This window comes from Coenobita brevimanus, chromosome 24 (genome assembly GCF_032717465.1).
Source record: "Coenobita brevimanus isolate Jiangsu-jjx chromosome 24, ASM3271746v2, whole genome shotgun sequence".
NCBI classification, from domain to species: Eukaryota; Metazoa; Arthropoda; class Malacostraca; order Decapoda; family Coenobitidae; genus Coenobita; species Coenobita brevimanus.
In genome coordinates, this window is record NC_136977.1 from 58,342,294 (window position 1) to 58,364,448 (window position 22,155).

Below are 22,155 nucleotides of genomic sequence, written 5' to 3' on the forward strand. Positions count from 1 at the left end.
TCACGGAACTATCTATAATTATTTGTATATATATAGATAAGGCTCTTTATCACTTACTTACTTCCTCAAGACATGTTCACCTTCCCGAGTCTTCTCCTAATGCGTGACAGGAAGCATAGGTTGCTACTCATCACAGAAAGAGTCAAGAAGTTATAAAAAGCAACCTCTTACGTGAGAAAAGAAGATAGATTTTACAAAGCGAAAAAGAGTTAATTTGAACCTATTGTGTAAATGTTTTATATCTCTGGGTGACCTTCGATGCTCGGCGAGGCTCACCAGCCCCACAAGCATATTGTCTGTGCACCAGGGGGGGAGGGGTGCTGGTCGCTCGCCACGAGGGTCAGTAGTGTGGTGGAGGCGTGGGAGTGTCACATGCCGCCCTCCAGCGTGGCTGCGGCCGTGGAGGCTCCCGGATCACCATGACGCCGCAAGTTGGGTGGCGGACCACCGAGAGAAGGAAGACGTGGGCGGCGCCATGGAAGGTCCAGGGCTCTGGGCTCCCTACAGTCGGACCTACAGCAGGATCTCCCGGTAGGGCCGCTGTCCAGGAGGCATCTCCCAGTGGACGGTGGGTGGTCGCAGTGGCGCTAGTGGGCGGGCGGGCTGCTATATAAGTGTTTCCTTCTGGTTTTCCACAGTTTGCATCTCCTGTAAACTCTTGCCTTTAGTCTCTGGCACGAAAATAAGAGTAAAGACAAGAGCAAGAGCTGCAACACTTGAATAAAGCCAGAATGCTCCATAGAGGCCAAGTAATATTTCAAGGTCCACGAAGGTCTTCACACTGACAAATGAACATGCGTAGCTAACAGACGCTGCTATGGATCCAACTCCTCTGTGCTTCAGTGGAAAGAGCTCGCCAATGTAGAGCCAGCTGATCGGCGAAACTCCAAGAGCAAATGCTATCTCAATGACCAAGATGCAGAAGAGTGGAACCCAGTCCGAGTCCCGCCACTGCTGCTGGGTTGTGATACTTTCATTCTGATCGAGGCCTTTCAAGTAAGTATATCCACCAAAGGCTGCTAGTGCCGCAGACATGAGCATATTGCTGAAGACCAGCAGCGGCCGACGCCCTACAGTATCTATGAGTGCTGAGGATGCCATCCCGGCGCAGATCTGCACGAAGGCCACAACTACCGCTGCACGGTATGGGTTGAGGCCAACGAAAGTCTTCGCCAGAATGGGCACTGCATAGAAGTTGAAGGCATTGGCGCCACTGAACTTCTGGAAGACCATGAGGCCGCAGGTGATAAACAGCGGACGGACGAGCTCACGTGGTGCTAAACTCTGCGGACAGGAGTCTGTTTCTCGACGCAAACTGGCGATATTGGCCTTCATGGTTGTTAACTCACGTGCAACATCTGTGTCAGAACCTCGTAGCCAGCGTAACGCATTAGCCGCTTCGGTGTCTCGGCCTCGATATAGTAAGAAACTGGGAGTTTCTGGGATGAAGAGTGCAGCGAGAAAGAGGCAGACGGGTGCAACTGCCGTGACGGTGGCAAGTTCCCGCCAATTTAAAAAGGCTCCTAAAAGATATGAGAGCAGCATGCCGATGTTGCCGCTCAGCTTTGCTAAGGCACACAAGCAGCCCCTGATCTCGGGGTGGGCGATCTCGCTGATGTAGACGGGAGTTACGACAGCAATGACGGCAGAGCAGACACCAGCAGTCAGGGCTGCCACATAAAGCATGTTGACATTCCACGCCACCACAGTCATCAACCAGGAAAGTGCAAAGGGTATCGCTACAGCACACAACACCCGCTTCCTCCCGAACCTGATGGCCATCCCTCCTGGCACCGCTCCGAAGAAGGCGCCGAGGAGAGAAAGTGACGCGATCCATGAGCCTTGGTCCTGCGTGATGGCGAAGTGGTGTCCCTGAGCCGAGAGTGTGGCCATGGAGGCGAGGGCGGGGGAGGAGTAGCCCTTCCCCAGCCCGGCACACAGTGGCCCCAGCGACACAACCAGCGTGGCCAGCACCTGTAAGTACAAACATCTGTCAATTCTCTATTCGCTTTGGCCTTTATTATTTATTTTTGAGAGAGAGAGAGAGAGAGAGAGAGAGAGAGAAATTCCTGCATCTCTTTCTTGGCGATTTATTTTGCAAATCACATCTTATTCTCTTGTATGTTATATAAATCTTTCTATTATCACCACTGATTCCACAAAAAACATGGAGGAGATTTATTTTGCACGCTTCGCTCTACCATATGCCTGTAGGTTAATTACTCTTTCTAATATTAACAGAGCAACTATGGGCCATCTATAAAAATAAACTGGCAAGGAGAATTGCTAGGAGCCTCTTTAATTGACGAGTATGAGGGCCAAATCATATCCCCGAACTCTAAGCATATGAAATAAATAATACAGCCTGATGGTAGGAGGAATATAATGGGATAAAGTGTAATCGTAGGGGAGGGGTGAGTGGGTTGTGTAGTGCTAACCTGAAGGAAAAGGTAATTAAGCCAATCTCTAAGACCCAGGCCCCCTTACACCTTTTCCTAAGCGATTTAGTTTGTTTATTACACCTCACTGTTTTCTTCTGTTACCTAAATCCTTCCAATATCGCCATACTCGCATAAATAACATTCACTGGGATATTAACCAGTCGTATCCAAAAACAAATCGCTAAAGAAGAGGTGTTAGGGAGCTTCATAAAATCCTCTGGTTTGAGCACGAATATAAACCCAAAAATAAATAAATTAAATAAATAAATTTCGTGATGACAGTGACCTAATTGTACTAAAAATCTTAAATGAAATCCAGAAAAAAGATAATGTACAGTCCTATATAATCAGTTTTCAAGCGCAGGGGCCCGAGGCTAGGCTGAGGCGCCTTAGACCAAACATTTAAAGACGGATGACAGACTTATGAAAAAAAAGAAAAAAAAAAAATCCAGCTGCCTCATGATCACTTTAAGCGAACGACAATTAATAAGTGCGTAAAATAATTCATCATCATTATCATCATCATCGTTATTTCCATCATCATCATCATCTTCATCGTTATTATCATCACCATCATCATCATCCTGACCTTTTTCTCATCTTAAGAGGAGACGAGGTTGGATCCAGAAACAAGGACGGAAAAAGTGCAAAGTGGAAGAAACATCATGTCCTGTAAAATGGGCCACACATTCATTTACGCATCACTCAGTTCCAAGAATCCTGGCGGCAATTCACAAGCTTAACCATCTACACATTGGCATTCTTGTATATTTCTTTACACATCAGTATTCTTGTATATTTCTTTATTAATGCCTTTCACATACAGCTGTCACATAAAGTCATTCCATCAACTGCCCCTCAGATGCATACTTAGCTTTAAACATGCATCAATACCATCACAAAAATTCTTAACAGGATTCAACACTCTTCCATTAACACCATACTTGCAAAAACCATAATCCTTCCTTCCTTCGTTTAGTCATCGTATCGTTTATGAAGGCTCCAACATGCCTACATCCGTCAGCCTTGGTCACCTAATGGCGGCTCTCCACGCTGCGCGATCTCTTGCAGCCTCTTTATTCAGTCCCTTATCCCTGAGGTCACACTCTATGACCTCCTCCCAGGTCGTTCTCGGCCAGCCTGTCACAACCCCACCCCCGACGTTCACACTTCTCACCTTCCGCACCCAAACTGTTAGCCTATTACCTCTCTGCATGTCAAAACCATCTCAATCTACCTCTCATCATCACAACACCAATACTGTAGATTCCAGTCCCATCCTTCCTCTCAACTCTATTTTTTTTTACTTTTTTCATGCCATATCTTACAGTTCTTCTCACTCGCGTTCTTCACCATCCACCAAACCGCAAATATTTGATTCACACATACCTTATCACTCCCGGAATCCACTTTATCACTCAATAGGCATTCCGATATCTGTCCTATCTTTATTATTTTTATTATTCCACATTTCTTCCCTACGAAACTCATTAGATTTATACCGCGATCATATTTCCACTAACCACGATAATCTTTACTTCTGGACAAAGGCACAATCACACCTGTTTCCCACTCCACTGGTATAATTCCAATTATCCAAACTCTCTGATTATATACGCAAACAATACCAGGTCTGAAACGAAAAAGGACGAGGAAAGAGAGAGTGAAGATGAGAGAAAATGAAAGCGAGAGGATGAAGAGAGTCGAAAAAAGAAGGAAAAAAAAAAAAAAGCTATCTACCAAGACTATAAAGAGGAAGGAGCAGAAAATTGGGAGGAATAGGAGAGAAAATGAAAGCGAGAGGAGGAAGAAAGGCGAGCTAATGCAAAAACTGAGAGGAAGAAGAGAAAAAATGAAAGCCAGAGGAAGAAGAAAGGTGAAAAAAAAAATATATATACGAGGAACATGAGAGAAAACGAAAGCGAGAAGAAGATAAAAGGCGAAAAAAAAATAGATAATGATAGGAAAAAAAAAAAAAAAAAGACGAAGAGAGAAAATGAAAGCGAGAGGAAGAGGCGCGAAAAAAAGGAAAAAATGAGAGGAAAAAGAGAGAATATGAAAACGAGAGAAAATGAAAGCGACAGGAAGAAGAAAGGCGAAAGAAGAAAGGCCAAAAAACAGCCTTCCTCATGTTTTATTACGTTTGCTCCCTCACATTTCCCTCAAGCCTTTGAAAGCCAAGGACTTGGCAAGATTAAGTCTAGGCGGACGCAGATGAGACTCGGCGCGACCCATCTCTCATCTCCACCCTGGGTTCGTCTCCATTTCCCTATGCATTTCCACTCATCTCCATTCCCCTGTGTATTTCCGCTCATTTCCATTTCCCTGTGTATTTCCGCTCATCTCCATTTCCCTGTGTATTTCCCCCAGTCTCCATTTTCGTGTGTATTTCCACTAATGTCTGTTTTCCTGTGTATTTCCATTTGTCTTCATTTTCATGTGTAATTCGACTCGTCCTTCTTTTCGTGCGTATTCCCACTCGTCTCCATTTTCGTGTCTATTTTCGTTTTTTGTTCCGTGTACACACCCCATTTTTAAACTCCTGCGTATACGATGACGCCTCAGTTATTAATATTAATGTTACTTTTGGACGAGATTATTCGGCTCAAGTTGAAATGTTTCGCTGAAGGGATTAAAAAACGAAAAAAAAAACATCTATTTATCCCTCCTCTGCTACAATGATTTATACATTTGTTATTTTTGCATTATATTATTCAGCTCTAGAAGAACCCCAAGTATTGATGGATTTAGATAAGCCTTTATTTATTTTTTTGTACCCATATCATTATTACGGGGGGAAAGAGAAGTACGAAGATGGCGGTGACTTTTGTTTATATTTCCTTCGCTGCCTTGTTTACAGTCACGCTGATTCTCGGTTTTCTGTAGCTGCACACTGCTCATCTCTCCCTGCCTCCTCATTCTCACCTCATTTCTCCCTTTATCTGTCGTCATTTCCTCGTTTATAGTCATGTTCAGACCCCACGCCATAGCCTCGCACTATATACCTCTCCCTGACACTCTTTTTGCTATCTCCTTTTGACTTATATTAGCTCTCTCTTTACTTACATTCCTCTAACCTATGTCCCTCTTCCCCCCACCTCTCCCGTCTCTCTCTCTCTCTCTCTCTCTCCTGACACTAACCCCCCAACTTCTCACTTTCCCCCTTGACCTCACATCGTCTCTACTTACTCTCTCATGCACACAGGCTTCTTACGTAAGGCATCTCTTTTATCTCGTCATTTCAGTCCTTCTTTACCTCGCCGTCCTCACATTCTCCCACTCCTTACCCCCTGTTCTGACATAAAACCCTCCTTCTCAGCGCCTCTCACCTCACTTCTCGCGTTCCTCCTCCTCCTTTCTACCTCCTGCTTTCTCCTCTCCACTCTTCCACAATGTAAACCCATTTTCTCTCAATCCCTTCACTCAGTTACTCCACATTCCTCCACCTTTTTTCACGGGTCTCTCTCTCTCTCTCTCTCTCTCTCCCTCTCTCTCTCTCTCTCTCTCTCTCATTAGTTTCTACAATGGGACCCGACAATGCAATCTCTCCACCTTTGGAAATTTTCATATCTTCAGTTTTCCTCAATTCCATCCAATTTTCCCGTCCTCTTCTCGCCAAGTTAGCACCTCTTTCAGCACCTCTTTTCGTCCCCTCATAACCATCCTCCCAGAGCCATTTCCCTCCCTTATGCGATGCTCTAGTTAAAATTTGCATCATTGTTCCCACCTCCTCTTCCTTCTTGTCCTCAAATTTCCGCTTCATGTTCTCCATTTTATCATGATTCTTGTTCGTAGCCTACCTTGGCCTGCCTTGCTTTTCACACAACCTCTTCCTCTACACTTCTTTCCCAATCATCCCATCCTGATGCAATCCATTCTCAGTTTCTGTCTTCATTTTTCTCTCCGACAAGGACAGTATGTTTTCACCCCTGTTTGTTTGCCAATTTGTTTGTCTGTATGCAGGAGTACTCAAAAACTAAAAGAGACAACTGGATCAAATTTGGTGGGTAGATAGCCCATGTCCCAGGGAGCAATCGATTAACTTCTGGGACTAATCTGGAATGTATTACAGATTCTGGATCTGGAAGAGTGGTCTGGAAATTACATTGCCCTTGTTGGAGAGATGTGCTCCACTTAATGCCCCACTAGTCTATCAAGTAACACTCGTTTTTGGGAAAGGTGGGAGATAAATGACTTACTGAATGCATTAATGTACCTACAAAACCTCCGCAATAGAAACTAGTTCTTTTACACTAAGTTGGCCAGATTTCTGTCCTTTTGCAGCTTATTTCACACAGCTCAGTAAAAATAAAAAAATAAAAATACTACAGCTCTACATCCTTTCCCCTACACTTCTTCGTGACTAGTACTATATGCAAGTATTAATCTATTACTACAACTCCGCATTCAAGATGGAGAGAGGGCAATTTCAGGCCAAGTTAGAGTAAAATAAATAGTGTTCGATTGTACTGTTATATTTTTACCCGCATCGCAAAACAGTGCAGGCATATGAGGGTAACGCAAACTTTTTTCTTTTTTTTTTAATAATGGGTGAAATACAATCATAATAATAAAATGCAATGTGGGGCATCATGTGGTGGTAATTTCGAGAGCATCACTTCACTCCATGACCATGCCCCAATTATTCACTTTTACTTATTTTGTCAAGTGGGGTTGGTGGAGGATTAGTGCCCCTCCCTGTAAAACAATTAACTCTAAGCCCTTGGCCACCCCGTTCGGGATACACGGCGTCTGGCAATGAATGAATGATGACTTATCGATTGCAGATTTGGCAGTGCAACATGACGTGTGGAATCTACAGGCTTTTGTCTCCCGTGTATTAGAGTCGGGGTAAATGCCAAACTGTGCAATGAAAGATGCAACGTGATATAAAAGTTGAGTGTGCAGCTGCATCGGCGGCGGTGTCTCTTACTATACCGTACATCCCGTTCCCTGTGCACTCCAAATGAGCGGTCAATTATCCTGCCAATTTCCTCTTTGCTCTAGGGATGCCTCTTTTTCAACACATCCACCTCCAATCCCCTGCACCTCCTACGTATTACCTACTCCGGAGCCCATCCCTTGAGGCACCGTTACTTATACTTTAGGACACCGAGGCAGAAAAAGTTAGAACGCACTTAAATGATTAGGACATTGTAAAGGAGTAAAATACGGGATTATGGCACAGGGAACGTGGACATTTATTAAAGATGCACATTACCCTTACACCAAAGATACGTAGGGCATAATCAATACCCGGATTCCCTACCGTCCATCACCTCCAATAAATAACCCTTCACCCCAGCACAGTGGGTGGCTGACTGCAATATAATCATCCACGCTGAAAATAAGCTTCGGGCAACGTTGCAGAAGCACTGGCGGAAAGTTAAGGAAATTAGCAGCAATTATTGTCTAGTCATGACCTCCAATTCAGACAACAGTTTGTGACTATGTGCAACCACTTATATAATTCTGGATACGTCATTGAGATACGTGGTTCGCAGATGCTCCGAAAGATGTGCTCTTGTTTATTTATTTATTTATTTATTTATTTATTTTTTTGCTTAATCTGAGTAGTCGGCATCTCATGTAAGTACTTTTAAGTTATATTTCCACCCCATGTACTGTTGGGAGATTAGGTGATGATGATGACGATGATGATGGTGGATGATGGATGGATGGATGGATGGATGGATGGATGATGATGATGATGATGATGATGATGATGATGATGATGATGATGAGGAGGAGGAGGAGGAGGATGGATGATGATGGTGGTGGTGGTGGTGGTGTATGAATGGATGGATGGATGAATGGATGGATGATAATGATGACGATGATGATGATGGATGATGGATGATGATGATGATGATAATGAAAGTGTAATGTGTAGGATAAGTCGCCAAAGAAAGAGGTGTTGCGGAGCTTCCAAAGTTACCTAGAATACTATCCGTTATCTTGACTTGAAATCCACATGCAAAAACACTCTAATTCCCGTATTCTTGTCGCGTAAGGAAGCTCCCCTAACACCATTTCTGAAGCGATTTACGTTGCTTATTACACCTGACTGTCCTCCCCTGTGTTACATAAATCCATCTACTCTCGCCATACTCTGCATAAATAACGTAAAAAAGAATATTAACTGGGAATATCCGAAAATAAATCGCTAAGAAACGGAAAACAATGGAAAATCATAAGATCAATTACGGTATACAAATAATAATACAAGCCTCACAGTGGCACTGTGGGTTCAAACACCTTTTACTAAGCGATTTGATTTGAATATTAAACTCTGATAGTCTTTTTTTATTGTTATTTATATATTTCTTTTAGTACTGACATACTGACTCACTAATATGCAAAGGAATACTGAGATGAAATGTGCAGAATGAATCACTGACGAAGCGTTGTTACGGGGTCTTATGCCACTAAACACACGACTCTTTAATCTGTTGGTGTTTCCTGTTCCTCTGAAGTGAAATGTCCTGAGTAAATCGCTATGGAAAAACTGCTACGAAGTCTTTTACGCCACTTAAATCATAACTAAATCTGTCGGTGTTTTCTGCCCCTCTCCTTTGTGATTTGATGCGAAAGCTAATAAGTAAACATCCATTTATATACACTTTCTTGCTCAAATTTTAAAGACTAATGTGTGTCTTTACCCTACTTGAGGCGTCCGGCAATAAATAGATACAGATAGATAGACAGATAGATAGATAGACAGACACATATTTTACTTGGAGTGAGATATAAATGCGTCAATGAGGATTTACATGATGCTGAAAGTGAAAGGATCTTGGCTCGAGGTAATGGAGTTGATTTTTCACAGGCAGTCATTTTTGCAAGCTTATTTCAACTGTGAAAAATAATGTAGTTTACTGGTGATCCTATACTTCGTCCACTCTAACTTGGCTGAGAATTTCTCTTTTCGAAGCTTATTACCTTTAGTTCAGTGGCAGAATATGACACCCTTTCCATGTCACTTCTTCGTGACTAACCTATATTCTAGTGTATACCTTCTTACAGCTCAGCATTCTAGATGGAGATGGCAATTTTTAGGCCAAATTAAAGTGGAGGGAGTATAGGCACTGTTAGGTAAGAGGCTGCTGCGTGCTCACCTGTGTACAGTGCTGTGGCGCCGGAGCGTTCACGTAGACGAACCTGGCTGCCGAGGATCTTTTGCTGGGCTTGCGACTCATGGTGCTGGTACTGGCCGCCTTGGAGGAGTCCTCGGAGTTGTGGGAGTGGGCGGGGGTTATCTCCGGATCCGGCCGGTAGTATGAGTTGCGGAATGAGCGATCTGCCTTTGCTGGTTGATGGTGGTTGACGCGGACAGTCCGTGTCACCTGGACTGGATAATAGGTGGGGTGGCGGGAGGCCGTGTGGTAGGTGACATGGGCCTCCAGTGGGTGGCGTGGGCTTAGATCTGGCGTTGTGCCCGGTATTCTTGGGCTCCTCTGAACCACTATCTTGGCTCGCGGGCTGAGGGCGGGTGGGCGCGTGGCGGTCGTCGAGGTGCATACAGGGCGCTCTGGCGGCGGCCGCGTCTCACCCTGGGCAGTGTGGCGGCCCGCGTGTGCCTACCTGGCCCCGGTGACGCTTCCAGGGCCGTCCTTGCCTTAGGGTTCAGGGGTCACTGCTCCAGGCACTAAATTTTCATGCGCCCTACTTTAATTATCAGTCTGTACAGGAGCTACCTTGTGTTACGGGTGACTTGAATCTTATGTTCTGTTATAAAATTGTATATATTGTACAGGACGTGATGAATAGTTGATCACGCTATAATTTCTTGTATAATCGTATGTCAGAGCTGTACAGAGCACCTGCTGACGGATGCAGGTAAACCAGTGCTATGCGTTTAAAACCTTGAATTTCTTGTCGCAGGTTTGTTGCCCCTCAGCTCTGTCGAAGGTGGCGGCGGGCATCTCATTCCACCACGGCCAGCGTGCGGCGGCGTGGGTCCTGGCCTGGCTGTGCGCTGTGGTGGTGGTGGTGTCGACAAGCCACTGTTACTGTCGCTTTCACTGACCGGGCATCACCTCGCGGCAACTGCAGTGGGTGGGCGAGAATGATGTATGGTGTGGTGTGGTGTTTGGTGTAGTGTGGCAGTGCTATGATTTGTGGTGTGGTGTGGTGTGGCAGTGTTGAGGTATGGTGTTGTGACGTATGGAATGGGGTGATATGATGGTATGGCAGTAGTGGTGTGCCCGGCCTGCAAGCGACAGCAGTGGCTCTGGTATGGTGGGCCCGCTGGCAGGCACACCTCCAGCTGGGCACCGTGGCACACCTTCAAGTACCCGCCTGGCGCCTGGCGCCTGGCGGGGTCGTTATGTCGACAGGCGACAGGCTCGTCTGGTAACCTGTGGAAGAAGAAACTTATATAAGCTTTCACTTTAAAATAATACTGGAACACATACAGCCATAAAATGAATGACAGTGGTGACATAAGTAGTGACAGTGATGATGGTACGATTATATGTAGTGACAGTGGCGGAATGGTGACTGTAGAGGCCTAAGGGGTAACAGTGATAATGGTGATAGTACTGTTATATGTGGTGACACTGGCGGTGTGGTGATAGTGGTGATGAGACTGGTACAGACTGCCTGGGAAACGAAGTAATTTCCTCGTGTCAGTTTTTGAGCTTGAGGCTAACAGTGATCCTTCCCCCCCCCCCCATTTTTCTCTCTCTTTTCTCTCTCCTGTTATGCCTACCTCTCAGTATGTCTGTTCATCTTTTATCTAACAATTTCCTCTCTGTCTGCCTGTCTATTTATCTGTCTGTCTGTCTCTTAATTTTTGCAGGCCCTTCTACATATCAATTTTTTTACCAACGCATAAGTCTGCTGTTCAACTTTTTTCCGTTTTTTTATTTTTCTATTTTCACAACATACAACCACTCCTCTCTCTCTCCCTGTCTGTCTCTCTGTCTGTCTGTCTCTCTGTCTGTCTATCTGTCTGTCTCTCTGTCTGTCTGTCTGTCTGTCTGTCTGTCTGTCTGTCTCTCTCTCTCTCTCTCTCTCTCTCTCTCTCAGTCCACCTGGGCTAAAATTTCATTCTTATTTCAATCTAAAATTACTGAATAATTTTGTCTCCTACAGTTTCTTTTCCCATAATACTCTCTAGCCAGCATTCTCGCCGAGTAAGGAGGCTCCCTAACACCTCTTTCTTTGCGACTTATTTTTGGATATGGCTGCTTAATATCCTTTTGTACATTATTTACGAAGAGTATGGCGATACTGGAAGGATTTATGTAGCACAGAGGACAGTACGGTATAATAAGCAAAACAGATCGCTTAGGAAAAGATGATGAGGAGAATACGGGTCGCTCTCTTCTATATTCACTCTCAGATGAATATCGTATGTTAATAGTGATAATATTAACAATGAAGCTCCTATGACTCACTCAGCAGAATAAAATCGTCTAGAGTTTGAGGGAATTGAATGCTAGAGCTGTCTTGACCATGAGAGGGTTGATGTACGGTGGTGGTTATGTGGGTGGGTGGTGGATTTTTGGCCAATAGGACGCGACAGTGGGAACCAGTGAAGGATATGAATTTCGTCAATATACCCTGCAAATACTCAAGCTAATATACGAGTCCGGAATGAGGCGCCCCTGACATGTATTCAGTATGGACGGTGCGCTGTTAATGTCCAAATGGCCCTCGTTAATTAGAGGTGTGTGTGCGCGCCATCTGTTGCGCGTACAAGTTCTGTTCGGTCTTAGGGAATGAAGATACAGGTTAAATTTAGTACTTCCTGCATCCCGACCCGAATCCACCTCAAACCATAACCAACTCTTCCTTGAGTCACTGTCCACCTGTCCACAAAATTTTATAAAAACCCAGTAACTTTTTGAGGTAGTATCTACAAAAGTTGCTAATGGATTTATCTCGTACTCAGACAGACAAGAGTGAATGCATAATCTCCTTCAGTTTCGCTGGCGGGGGTAAATATTCAGTTTAACGAAGCTACGGCGCCTTGCTCACTATCTCTATTTTCTGGAAGGCTAATATTGGGTCTTTGCTGTTGGTTGGTGCCGAGGCCAAAAAAGAGACTGTCCTGATTGAGCGAAAAAATGATGAATATTATATTTGTGTTCGTCGACAGATGTGATGCCTATTTTGGTTCCTGCGTGGGTGTTCCAGTGTGTGTGTGTGTGTGTGTGTGTGTGTGTGTGTGTGTGTGTGTGTGTGTGTGTGTGTGTGGGCGCATCTCCCAGTTCCATCCCTCCTCCCTTCCCCTTTTCTATCCACCCAGGAGCACCGCTGATAGGATCTTCTCAAAGCCATGCAAATGAACTCTCTCAGGCATATCCCCTCTCTCTCTCTCTCTCGATGAACTCAGGTACGGGAGGGAGGGAAGGAAGGAGGCGGTGTAGGGGAAAGACACGGAGAAGGACGGCTTTCTGTCTTGTTAGCTCGATAGATTTTAACATCTCTGTGAGTTTTGGCAATTTTAAGAGGGGGGAATTAATGACAGAGATAAGGATGGAGAGACGTCGAATATGAGGCAGCGAGGGGGAAAATGATCCTGATGTTATGCTGTAAGAGAATGTTATGTAATTCTTAAGTTATGGGGAAGATATAAGTCCCTTTGGTTCCTAGACAATTCGACCCTCCAAGCAGACTAAAAGTGGCTCTCAGACGAACTGAAAGGGGCTGGGAATCTCTGTTAGGCTAAATGCTGTCCAGTTTTCTATTCCACTGCTTTCGTACTTCAATCTCAACACTACGATAGAGTCACATTAATCCTATTCTTAGTACACTCAGGTGATGTCCTTATTTCTTAGGGGGGATCTCACGTAGTAAAGGGAGTAATAAAGCAATAAAGTGAGATCTAACTCCTCAAGTGTTACAGTCTCTCCTAATTGAATAAAATCGTCTGGTGGTGTGGTAAGAGTGAAGGGATATATAAGGGAACTGCAGTGAAGAGGTTAACTGGTCTCTCCCTCTGGATCCTCCTGGTCTCTCCCTCTGGATCCTCTCTCTCTCTCTCTCTCTCTTTTAATTGGGTAAGGATGACGATGAACTGCAACGCCTTTATTCCACGATGTTCTTCAGTTCTCTCTCTATAAAGCTAATTCTAATAAGCCAGCGTAAGCTTATTCAGTGTATATCTTTAACTATATCTATCTATCTCTTTCTATGTCTATCTATCTACAGTACCTGAAGTTCGGAAATATCTAAAGGTGTAAGTAAATCGTTACCTCTTAGATACCCGGTCTAGCTCTGACTTTTATTATTTTACGTCTCCGCTTCTCAGAGTTCCAGAAAATTACTCACTCACTAAGTAAATAAACGTCTAATTACTTACTCACTAAGGAAATAAAAGTCTATATACATCTAAATTCACGGCACCGAGATAATTTCAGAGTCACGTTGAAAAGAAGGATGGAGGAAGACCCAGGACAAATCTCGCTTCGCCAGGTCTATTTCAAGGGCGGTGTTCCCCTGCGGCGCTGCTACGAATAGACGTGAGTGCACCGTGAAAAACTTGCCTTTGTAATGGCCTGCCTTTGTGTGCGTGGGGGTGTGGGTGTTTTTTATTCTTTATGCAAATACTGGTTACAATTAAGTTCCTTTTAGCTTGATATTACATGGCTTTGAAAATTTTACTTTGAATTTCCAGGAACAGGTTGTGTGCGCGACAATGGGAGGTCAAAATACTGACAGACAGACAGAAAGATAAACAGATAGGCAGACATATATTGTGTGCCTACAGCCAGAAAATCAGACAGAGAAACAGACAGGTAGGTACGTAGATAACAGTAAAAGGAAAAGGTAGGAGCAGACGTCAGGTGGCGTTTGGCTGTGGTGCTCTTCTCAGTAGCTGAAGCTTTTGAGCTTGTCGCAGATTATTTATCTAATATCTTGGGACAAAAAAAGAAAAAAAAATTTGGGGGGAATAAAAAACATGATACCATTCAAATTACCAGGGTTACCTCCCCTAGGTGTTACCCTAGGTACTCGTTTCAGCAACAAATCCACAAAGGGCGGATGGGTAACTTAGTCAAGTAGTGCCAGCTGCAGCAACAGGAATCGAACCCCAGAGCTATTGGGCCAGAGGTTTCGTAGCTGGTGATGCTAACTACTCAGGCACCGTGGATGTGGACAACCAGCCACACAGATAAACCCCAGACCAAATGATGTCAGTCTGCCACCTTTCCACTCCCCTACAAAATTTCCTGATAAACCCCAGACCAAATGATGTCAGTCTGCCACCTTTCCACTCCCCTACAAAATTTCCTGAGGCACTGTAGGTTTTTTAGGTCCTACTAGTTAGGGCTGTAATGTAGGTGGGGCAGATGACTTCGTTGCGCTTCCTCCTTAGCGATTTGGTTTACATATTACACTTTAGGATTCTCTTGTGTGTTATATATTTTTTATACTGACATAATTTACATCAGTACCTTACAGGAAGATACTGATGTGCAATGGGTAGAATAATTCGCTAAGTAAAAGGCGCTACGACATCTCCAAAGGTACTAAGAATAGGTCCTTTGTGGCACGCTGCGTATACCTAATTGTGGCTCAGTGGAAAGCTGCCTGACTCTAATCATATGATCCCAGGTTCGATTCCCTGTAGTGTGAGGGTGGATAAAGGTTAGACGAGTTTTCTTGTGGTAGACAGATAGATATAGATGGATAGACAGATACAGATACAGAGAGAGAGAGAGAGAGAGAGAGAGAGAGAGAGGAACATATCATATAATTCAAGATGAAGGAAAAACACAAACGAAGTGAGAGGAAGAGGAAGTAGAGGAAGACAGACAAAAATATATGGCGTAAGAGGAAGAATGAGAGACACGAGTGATGGAAGAGGAGCAGAGGAAAGATGGAGGGAGAGACAGAGAGACGGAAAGGGAGAGATGCAAAGGAAAATATGATGTAGGCGGATGAAGGAGGGAGATAAATAAGTGAGAGAGAGAGAGAGAGAGAGAGAGAGAGAGAGAGAGAGAGAGAGAGAGAGAGAGAGACGGCATCCTAACGAATCATATCATAACCTCTCCACAGAAGAAGGCACTAACATCCAGACGCGGCACAGGGACACTTTCGCCCTTACGCCAGCAGTACCTAAGGGCGACTACGGCACTGAGGGGCGGCGTTGGACTCACGGGCACTGACTCACACCGACTCAGCTTCCCAGTGGACTTGCTGATCCAATAATGGCGGCTAATTTGGATGGTTTCCCTGTGAGGTTGGGCAGGGAATCTGGAAGGCCTAGAGGAATGAATATTATGGAAGAAGGGCCACTTTTTCCAGGCGCTCTCCTGATACTTTTCCCTCCTCTGTGGTAAAACGGAGAAATACACACACACACACACACACACACACACACACACACACACACACACACACACACACACACACACACAAAACCTTTATCAAGCTTTTATGCGGGTGCTCCTCCTCCCTGCTAAGATATTCCCAGCCCAGCCCAGGAAAAACACAATAGCCTTCTACCCAACCCTGATGGCGATGACGTGGGGTGAGGAAAGAAATGCTGTCCCGTTCTATATCTCGTCTTTCTAATCATGATAATAACTCTGTAATGCGTGGAAGGGCAAGGAAGGAAAAAAATAAAACACAAACACAGTAAGGAAACAAAAGAAGATATGGTATGCTGTTTTAACTGTGTATGGCAACTTTCACTTAGCGATTTATTTTCAACAGTGCAGATTAATACAGTTTCCTTATCTTAATATTTTGCTAGCGACAGAGTGTGCAAAAAAGATTTAGATTATTTACGTGCCTTAAGTTGAAATGAAAGGGTAAGGAACTGAAGGCTCGTTAGATGACGGGAACACGGCTCAAAGTTTCTCAGGCAATGCACCCCCCAGACCTTTCCCGCTTCCTTCCAATCTCCTTCCCAGACCGCGAGAGAGAGAGAGAGAGAGAGAGAGCATCCTACAACCCGTGCACGAAATGTAGTGATCCGCCCACCCGCCTCTGCTCTCAAAACTCTGGCTATTTTCACAAACTCATCCCGTGACTTTGTTCCCGAGGAGAGTCTGGGGACAGGAGGGGGTGGGGAGGAAGGGGTGGTCAGTGGGGAGGAGGCATCACTCTCCCCACTGTGTCAGTTGGGGAGTTAAAACGGTATTCTGAACTGCTGCGGTTGATTTACCTGTTGTGAGTTCCTCTGAGGGAGAGTGAAAGCCAGAATCAACTCTTCCCCATGATGGCAATGTGCAAATGGAGAAGAGGTGTCAGTCAAGAGTGATGCATGTATAAGTAACGGTTATATCTGTGTATCAGTCTGGTATCTATATAAATCGACAACGTGCAAACATAAACAAACATAAAGGAACAGACCACCAACACCATTTTATTTTTTTATCTCACAAATACATTTCTTCAACGCTGAGAAATCTTTTGCAGTCAGAGTATCGAAAAATATGTTAAACAGCCTTTTCGCCGTAATATATGCACTAAGATTGGTTTCTCTTTTTGATACTAACACTGGATGATTTTGTTCACGTGATACAGAATCCTACAAATAAAAGGTTAAGGCAAAGGTGGGAAAGAGTTACGCAATCCCAAGTTCCTGACAGATATTGTGGAACCCATGATGAGAGTTAATCGTGCCTGACCTCACCACCACGCTGTTGAATGCCCCCTGTAACGCGGCATGCAGGCTAATTGTATCAGATGTTCACGGGCTTTCCATAAATGATCGTCAGAATTTGAAGGTTTGCATATAACTTCGCCCTCCCAGCTTTCAGATATATAACCATTAATGCATTGTGACTAACTTCTTATGTCCGATGATGCAATTTTATATTTATTTTTGTTGTCTACAAGATTTTATTCTGATTATGTATGACATGTAGTAGTTAAGGGCTATTGAAGGGACTGTGATGCTGTGTAGGAAATTGGTCCCACAGCTCTCGCTCCCCTTCCTATCACCCCCACCCACTGTCCTCCTACCAAGCAGCCCCACCTCTCGTCCCCTACCTGCCACCCCCATCCCTTGTCCCCCTACCTCTCATTCCCACCTCTCGTCCATTATCCCTCACCCCCACCCCTTGTCCCCCTGTCCCTCGTACCCTGCCCATCACCCCACCCCTCGTCCCTCTTCCCATCACCTCTAACCCTTGACCTCATATTTCTGCTCCCCCTTCTTTTTTACCGCTTCCACTTTGTCCTCCATCCCTCCTCCTCCTCCTCTCCCTTCCCCCTCGTTCTCCTCCCCTCTCGTCCTCCCTCCTCCTCTTCCTTTCCCCTGCTTCTCGCTCCCCCTCCCCTTCCCTTCCCCTCAACCCCAATCGCCCACCAGCGGCAGCAGCCTTCACTTTTACGAGACAACTTCAGCGGCTCATCACTCCCGCCTCCACTAAACTCTGATTTACACAGGCAAGTCGGATATGAGCGGCTGTGATACCCCTCCCCGTGACGGCATAATCGCTGTAATCATCGCCACTACGGGATAATCGGCCCAAGTCCTCTTATGCGATGCCTGGACCTGGGAGAGATTAGGATGTTTGTCAAGCTTGAGAGAGAAGTGGGCGGAGTGGATGTCAGAACCGAGTGTGTTGCTCTGCCTGCCCAATAATTTCTTTGCGCTTCGCGGGTTGAGGATACTGACCTTTTCAGAATAACAGCGATTTTGATTTTCCTTCCTTCCTACCCCCAGATGATTTTATTCAAGTTGGACAGACAAACAGATAGAAAAAACAACCTCCCGTATGTATTTATGAAAGTCGTGTAGTGACAGATTTGCAGACGAATGATTTTAATGGATAGCTCTGTAGACTACACCTTCTGACAGCAGTGGCCTACACGAATTTGAAGGCCAATTGATTTGTTGTGGGGGTTTTTTTTTTTTTTTTTTTTTTTTTTTTTTTTTTTGCAAAGGGGTTAAGGAAGGATACATAAAACCTCTCTAATGATTATAAGACTGTGCCAAGTTGAATACTATATTTTTATCAACCTATCTATCTACAGGCTATATCAATCTATCAGTCAAACACATCTATCAACTGTCTATCAATCAAATAAATGTAACATGTTTCCCTCTAGCTCTCTATCTGTCTATTTCAATCAATCAACAGGCCACATCTATCTATCTATCTATCTATCTATCTATCTATCAATCCATCTATCTGCCCATCAATCTACCTATATAAATAAATGTCAGCAATAAGGAGGCTAATGAAGCCAGATCCAGCCACCTTGATAATTACAGGTTAGCAAGGTCTCATTAAGGTACGACGCTGCCCGACACGGTATAAAGGATCCACTGACACAAACTTTACGTGTCTCCCTCACCTTAAGCTGCAAGGAAGGTTAATTAAGGGAACAGGTAAGTACAGGTATGAGGTCGGAACAGGTGAGAGGTAGGTGCGATAGTCTGCCATCTACTAATCATTTTTCACCATTATCAAACTCCTCCCGAAACACCAATTAATTATCCATGTCAAATCCTTCCTGGATACCCGCAAAGCCTATATGTGCGTCAGAGAGGCAATTTTACTTCTCCTCGTCCCCCTCCCCCATCTGTCTCCCTCCACCCTCCATCTGTCTCCCTCCACACTCCTTCACATGTCTCCCTCGCTCCCCCCCCCCTCCCATCTGTCTCCCTCGCCCACTTCCCAAACTTTCCCCAAAATCATTCATAAAGCGTGTGTGTGTGTCTGCTTTAATTAAACAAAACTTAAGGTTGAGTTTGGAAGCTATCTGCAGGCAACTTGGGGTGTTTGGAACTTGTTATCTCACAGGCAAGTTCACTAATCCAAACATAAAGAAATCAAACGCTAATGTATGGCCCTTTTTTCAGATTTTTAAAAGAGACGATACATTTTACGTGACCTTATACTAAATTTAGGATACAAGGTCAAGGTCAAGGTCATTGGCTACACCACTGTAAATGATGATCAACAAGAAGACACAACGGGATCCGGCTCAATTCGTCACCCACCCCATTCGCGAGGAAATCAATTATAGAAAATCATCTCGCTGTCGTAACAAAAGGAGCAGAGTATGCGTTGAAAAAAAAATAAAATGAATTACTGTCGCAAGCAGTGACGAAAAGCATAAATTCTTGCCGCGGGAGAATATTAGCATGACAGAGGGTTGCAAAAAAAAAAAAAAAAAAAAAAAGTGAAAGAATTACTGGCGGCAGAAAATGGAAAAAGTATGAGAACCGTCGCGAGAAAAAGGAAAGGAATGGACTTCTCTCTCTCTCTCTCTCTCTCTCTCTCTCTCTCTCTCTCTCATACACACACACACACACACACACACACACACCAAAGCTAGGCAAAGGAAAACAAAACGATGGCCAATAAGAGTTCACTGATAAAGACGGCCATTTCTTTATCGTGGAAATTTGCTACGGCTCTTTACCTGTGCGACTCTGTATCACTGAACATCTTTACTCCGATGATGCCTTTCTTCTTTGTACCAATGAAGTAGTGAAAGAACGTTGTGGGGTGGATGTGGATGTGGTTGAGAAGATTAGGAGAAATACACTGAGGTGGTTTGGACATGTGGAGAGAATGGAGAATGAAAGACTGACTAAGAGGGTGTATGTAGGTGAGGTGGAGGGAGGGAGGGGGAGGGGAAGACCGAGGATGAGGTGGAGGGATGGAGTTGACAGGTATATGAGGGAGGGGGGAGTGAGCTGGAGGGAGGGTAGTCAAATGGTGGGTGACAGAGCGACTTGGAGGCGTTTTGTCTGCGGCCACCCTATGCGGGATTAGGGCGTCGGGCTATAGATAAATAGATAGACTTCCAAAGCCTTTTATACAGTTTAGGTATTTATTAGAAGGGTCCAACACAGCCTTCATTAATCTCTTTACTACAAGGGCACTACTAGCAAAGTGTCTTGTAGTAGCGGGGAGGATATATAAGTAAATATATAAACGAATAAATTACATAAATAAATAAATAAATAAAAAGTCGCCGACAGGAAGGGGTTAAGGGAAAGGCCTCCACCCTAGTTTCCTACAGTATGGTCCTTTTACTTCAACCTGGCCTAGATTTTTTCCCCTTTTTGTAGCTTATTTTACGTAGTTCAGGGACACAGTAAAACAACTCTGTCTCTACATCCCCTCCATGGCACTTCTTTATGACTAGCATTCTACTCTAGTGAAAATCTATAGTTATAACTCAGCATTCAAGATGAAAAGATGACAATTTTAGGTCAAGCTTGAGCGAACCGAGCACAGTAGCTTTTAAAACATGACTTTAAAATAATAATAATAGAAATAATAATAATAATAATAATAATAGTAATAATAATAAAATGCCAGTCTTCTCTTGGGTTCGAACCAGGACACGTTAAAACACACAACATCCTCCAGCCAGACAAATAAACAGCAACAACAACAACAATATTAATAATAATAATAATAATAAAATGCCTGTCTTCTCTTGGGTTCGAACCAGGACACGTTAAAACACACAGCATCCCCCAGCCAGCCAAATAAACAGCAAGGTTTCATTAGCACGGCACACAGCGGCCTCGTAAACACAGCTGGCTAACATGGGGGTAGGAAGCGCCACCAGACAGCAGCGGCGGAAGGTGGAACTAATTTTTACACTCCCAATCCTTTTACACCAGACTCTTTTAAAAGCATCTTCGTGTAAATGGGTCAGCCTCCTGGTGTTGCTCCCACGCCCTCGCTCTTTCTCCCTCTCCCTCTCCCCGCCCCCACCCTCTTTCTCTTTCCGTCTCCCTCCCTCCCCTCCAAATTCTCACTCTCATCTTCCAAAACTCTCTCTTGTTTTATTTTCTTCCTCTCTCTCTTTCTCTCTCTCTCTCTCTCTCTCTTTCCTTCCACCTCCTGCCTTCTACTCCCTCGGCCCCAACTCAACTCTGTCTCCTTCTGTGTCTTTCTCCCCTTCCTTATTCACCCCCTCTATATCGCCATCCCTTCCCTCTCCTCCTCCTCCTCCTCCTTTCTCACCCTTTCTCAGCCAGACCTCTTCCCTTCCCCCTCCTCCTCTTCCTCCTCCTTCCTTCTCAGCCAGACCCTCTTCCTCTCCCCCTCTCACCCCTCCCTCCCTCCTCTCTCACTCCCTCTCGCTCACACACCCTGGCCACTCCTAGCTTTCACGGTTTTCGCTAATCCTTTTATTCTTCTTTTCGCTGCTCTGAAAATTTTTGTTCATTTTGGAAAGTTCTCTCTCTCTCTCTCTCTCTCTCTCTCTCTCTCCTCCCAATTATCTAAGTTCTTTTTCTATCATCAATTTTTCATTTTTATGTTCTCTCTCTCTCTCTCTCTCTCTCTCTCTCTCTCTCTCTCTCTCTCTCTCTCCAACTTTCAGCTCCATCAACCCTTTTCTCTAATGCCTGTCCCTCTTCCCTCCCGTCCTTCGCCTCACTGTCTATGTATATATATTTTTACCCTTGTGTCTCACCGTCCTTCAGATTCTTTCCTTCATTTTTCCTTCTCGTCGTTTGTTTTCCCTCCTTCGACTCCTTCGTTTCCTCCACCTATCTCCCTCCTTCCTCTTTTCCTCCTCCTCCTCCTCATCTTTCCTCCTCCTCCTCCTCCTCCTCCTCCTCTTCTTCACCTCTTTCACTTTTTCCCCCTTCTTCTCATTGTTTTCATTTTCCTCTCCTTTCAATCACCATCATCTTCTCCCGCCTCATTCTCCTTTTTCTTCTCTTCTTCAGTTCCCTCTCCTTCACCTTCTCACTTTCTTTCTCACTCATTCTTCACTTTCACTTTCTCCTCCTCCTACTCTTCCGCCTCCTTCTCTTCCT

General features: G+C 44.6%; 1 protein-coding gene across 1 annotated transcript; it reads right to left on the minus strand.

Annotated features, from left to right (window-relative positions):
* Positions 1-606: 606 nt before the first annotated feature.
* Positions 607-9,640, minus strand: LOC145393449 (trehalose transporter 1-like protein). Its single transcript, XM_080267548.1, has 2 exons — positions 9,560-9,640; positions 607-1,974 (listed from the first exon to the last, which is right to left on the minus strand). Exons 1-2 carry the CDS (start codon positions 9,638-9,640, stop codon positions 607-609), a joined length of 1,449 nt encoding a protein of 482 aa, XP_080123674.1.
* Between the last annotated feature and the right edge of the window lie 12,515 nt (positions 9,641-22,155).

Coding starts and splice junctions, on each gene's coding strand:
- LOC145393449 (XM_080267548.1), bottom strand. CDS start 9,640: ATGAGTCGCAAGCCCAGCAAAAGATCCTCGGCAGCCAGGTTCGTCTAC. Junction 1,975..9,559: donor CGCCACAGCACTGTACACAG/GTGAGCACGCAG, acceptor TTGTACTTACAG/GTGCTGGCCACGCTGGTTGT.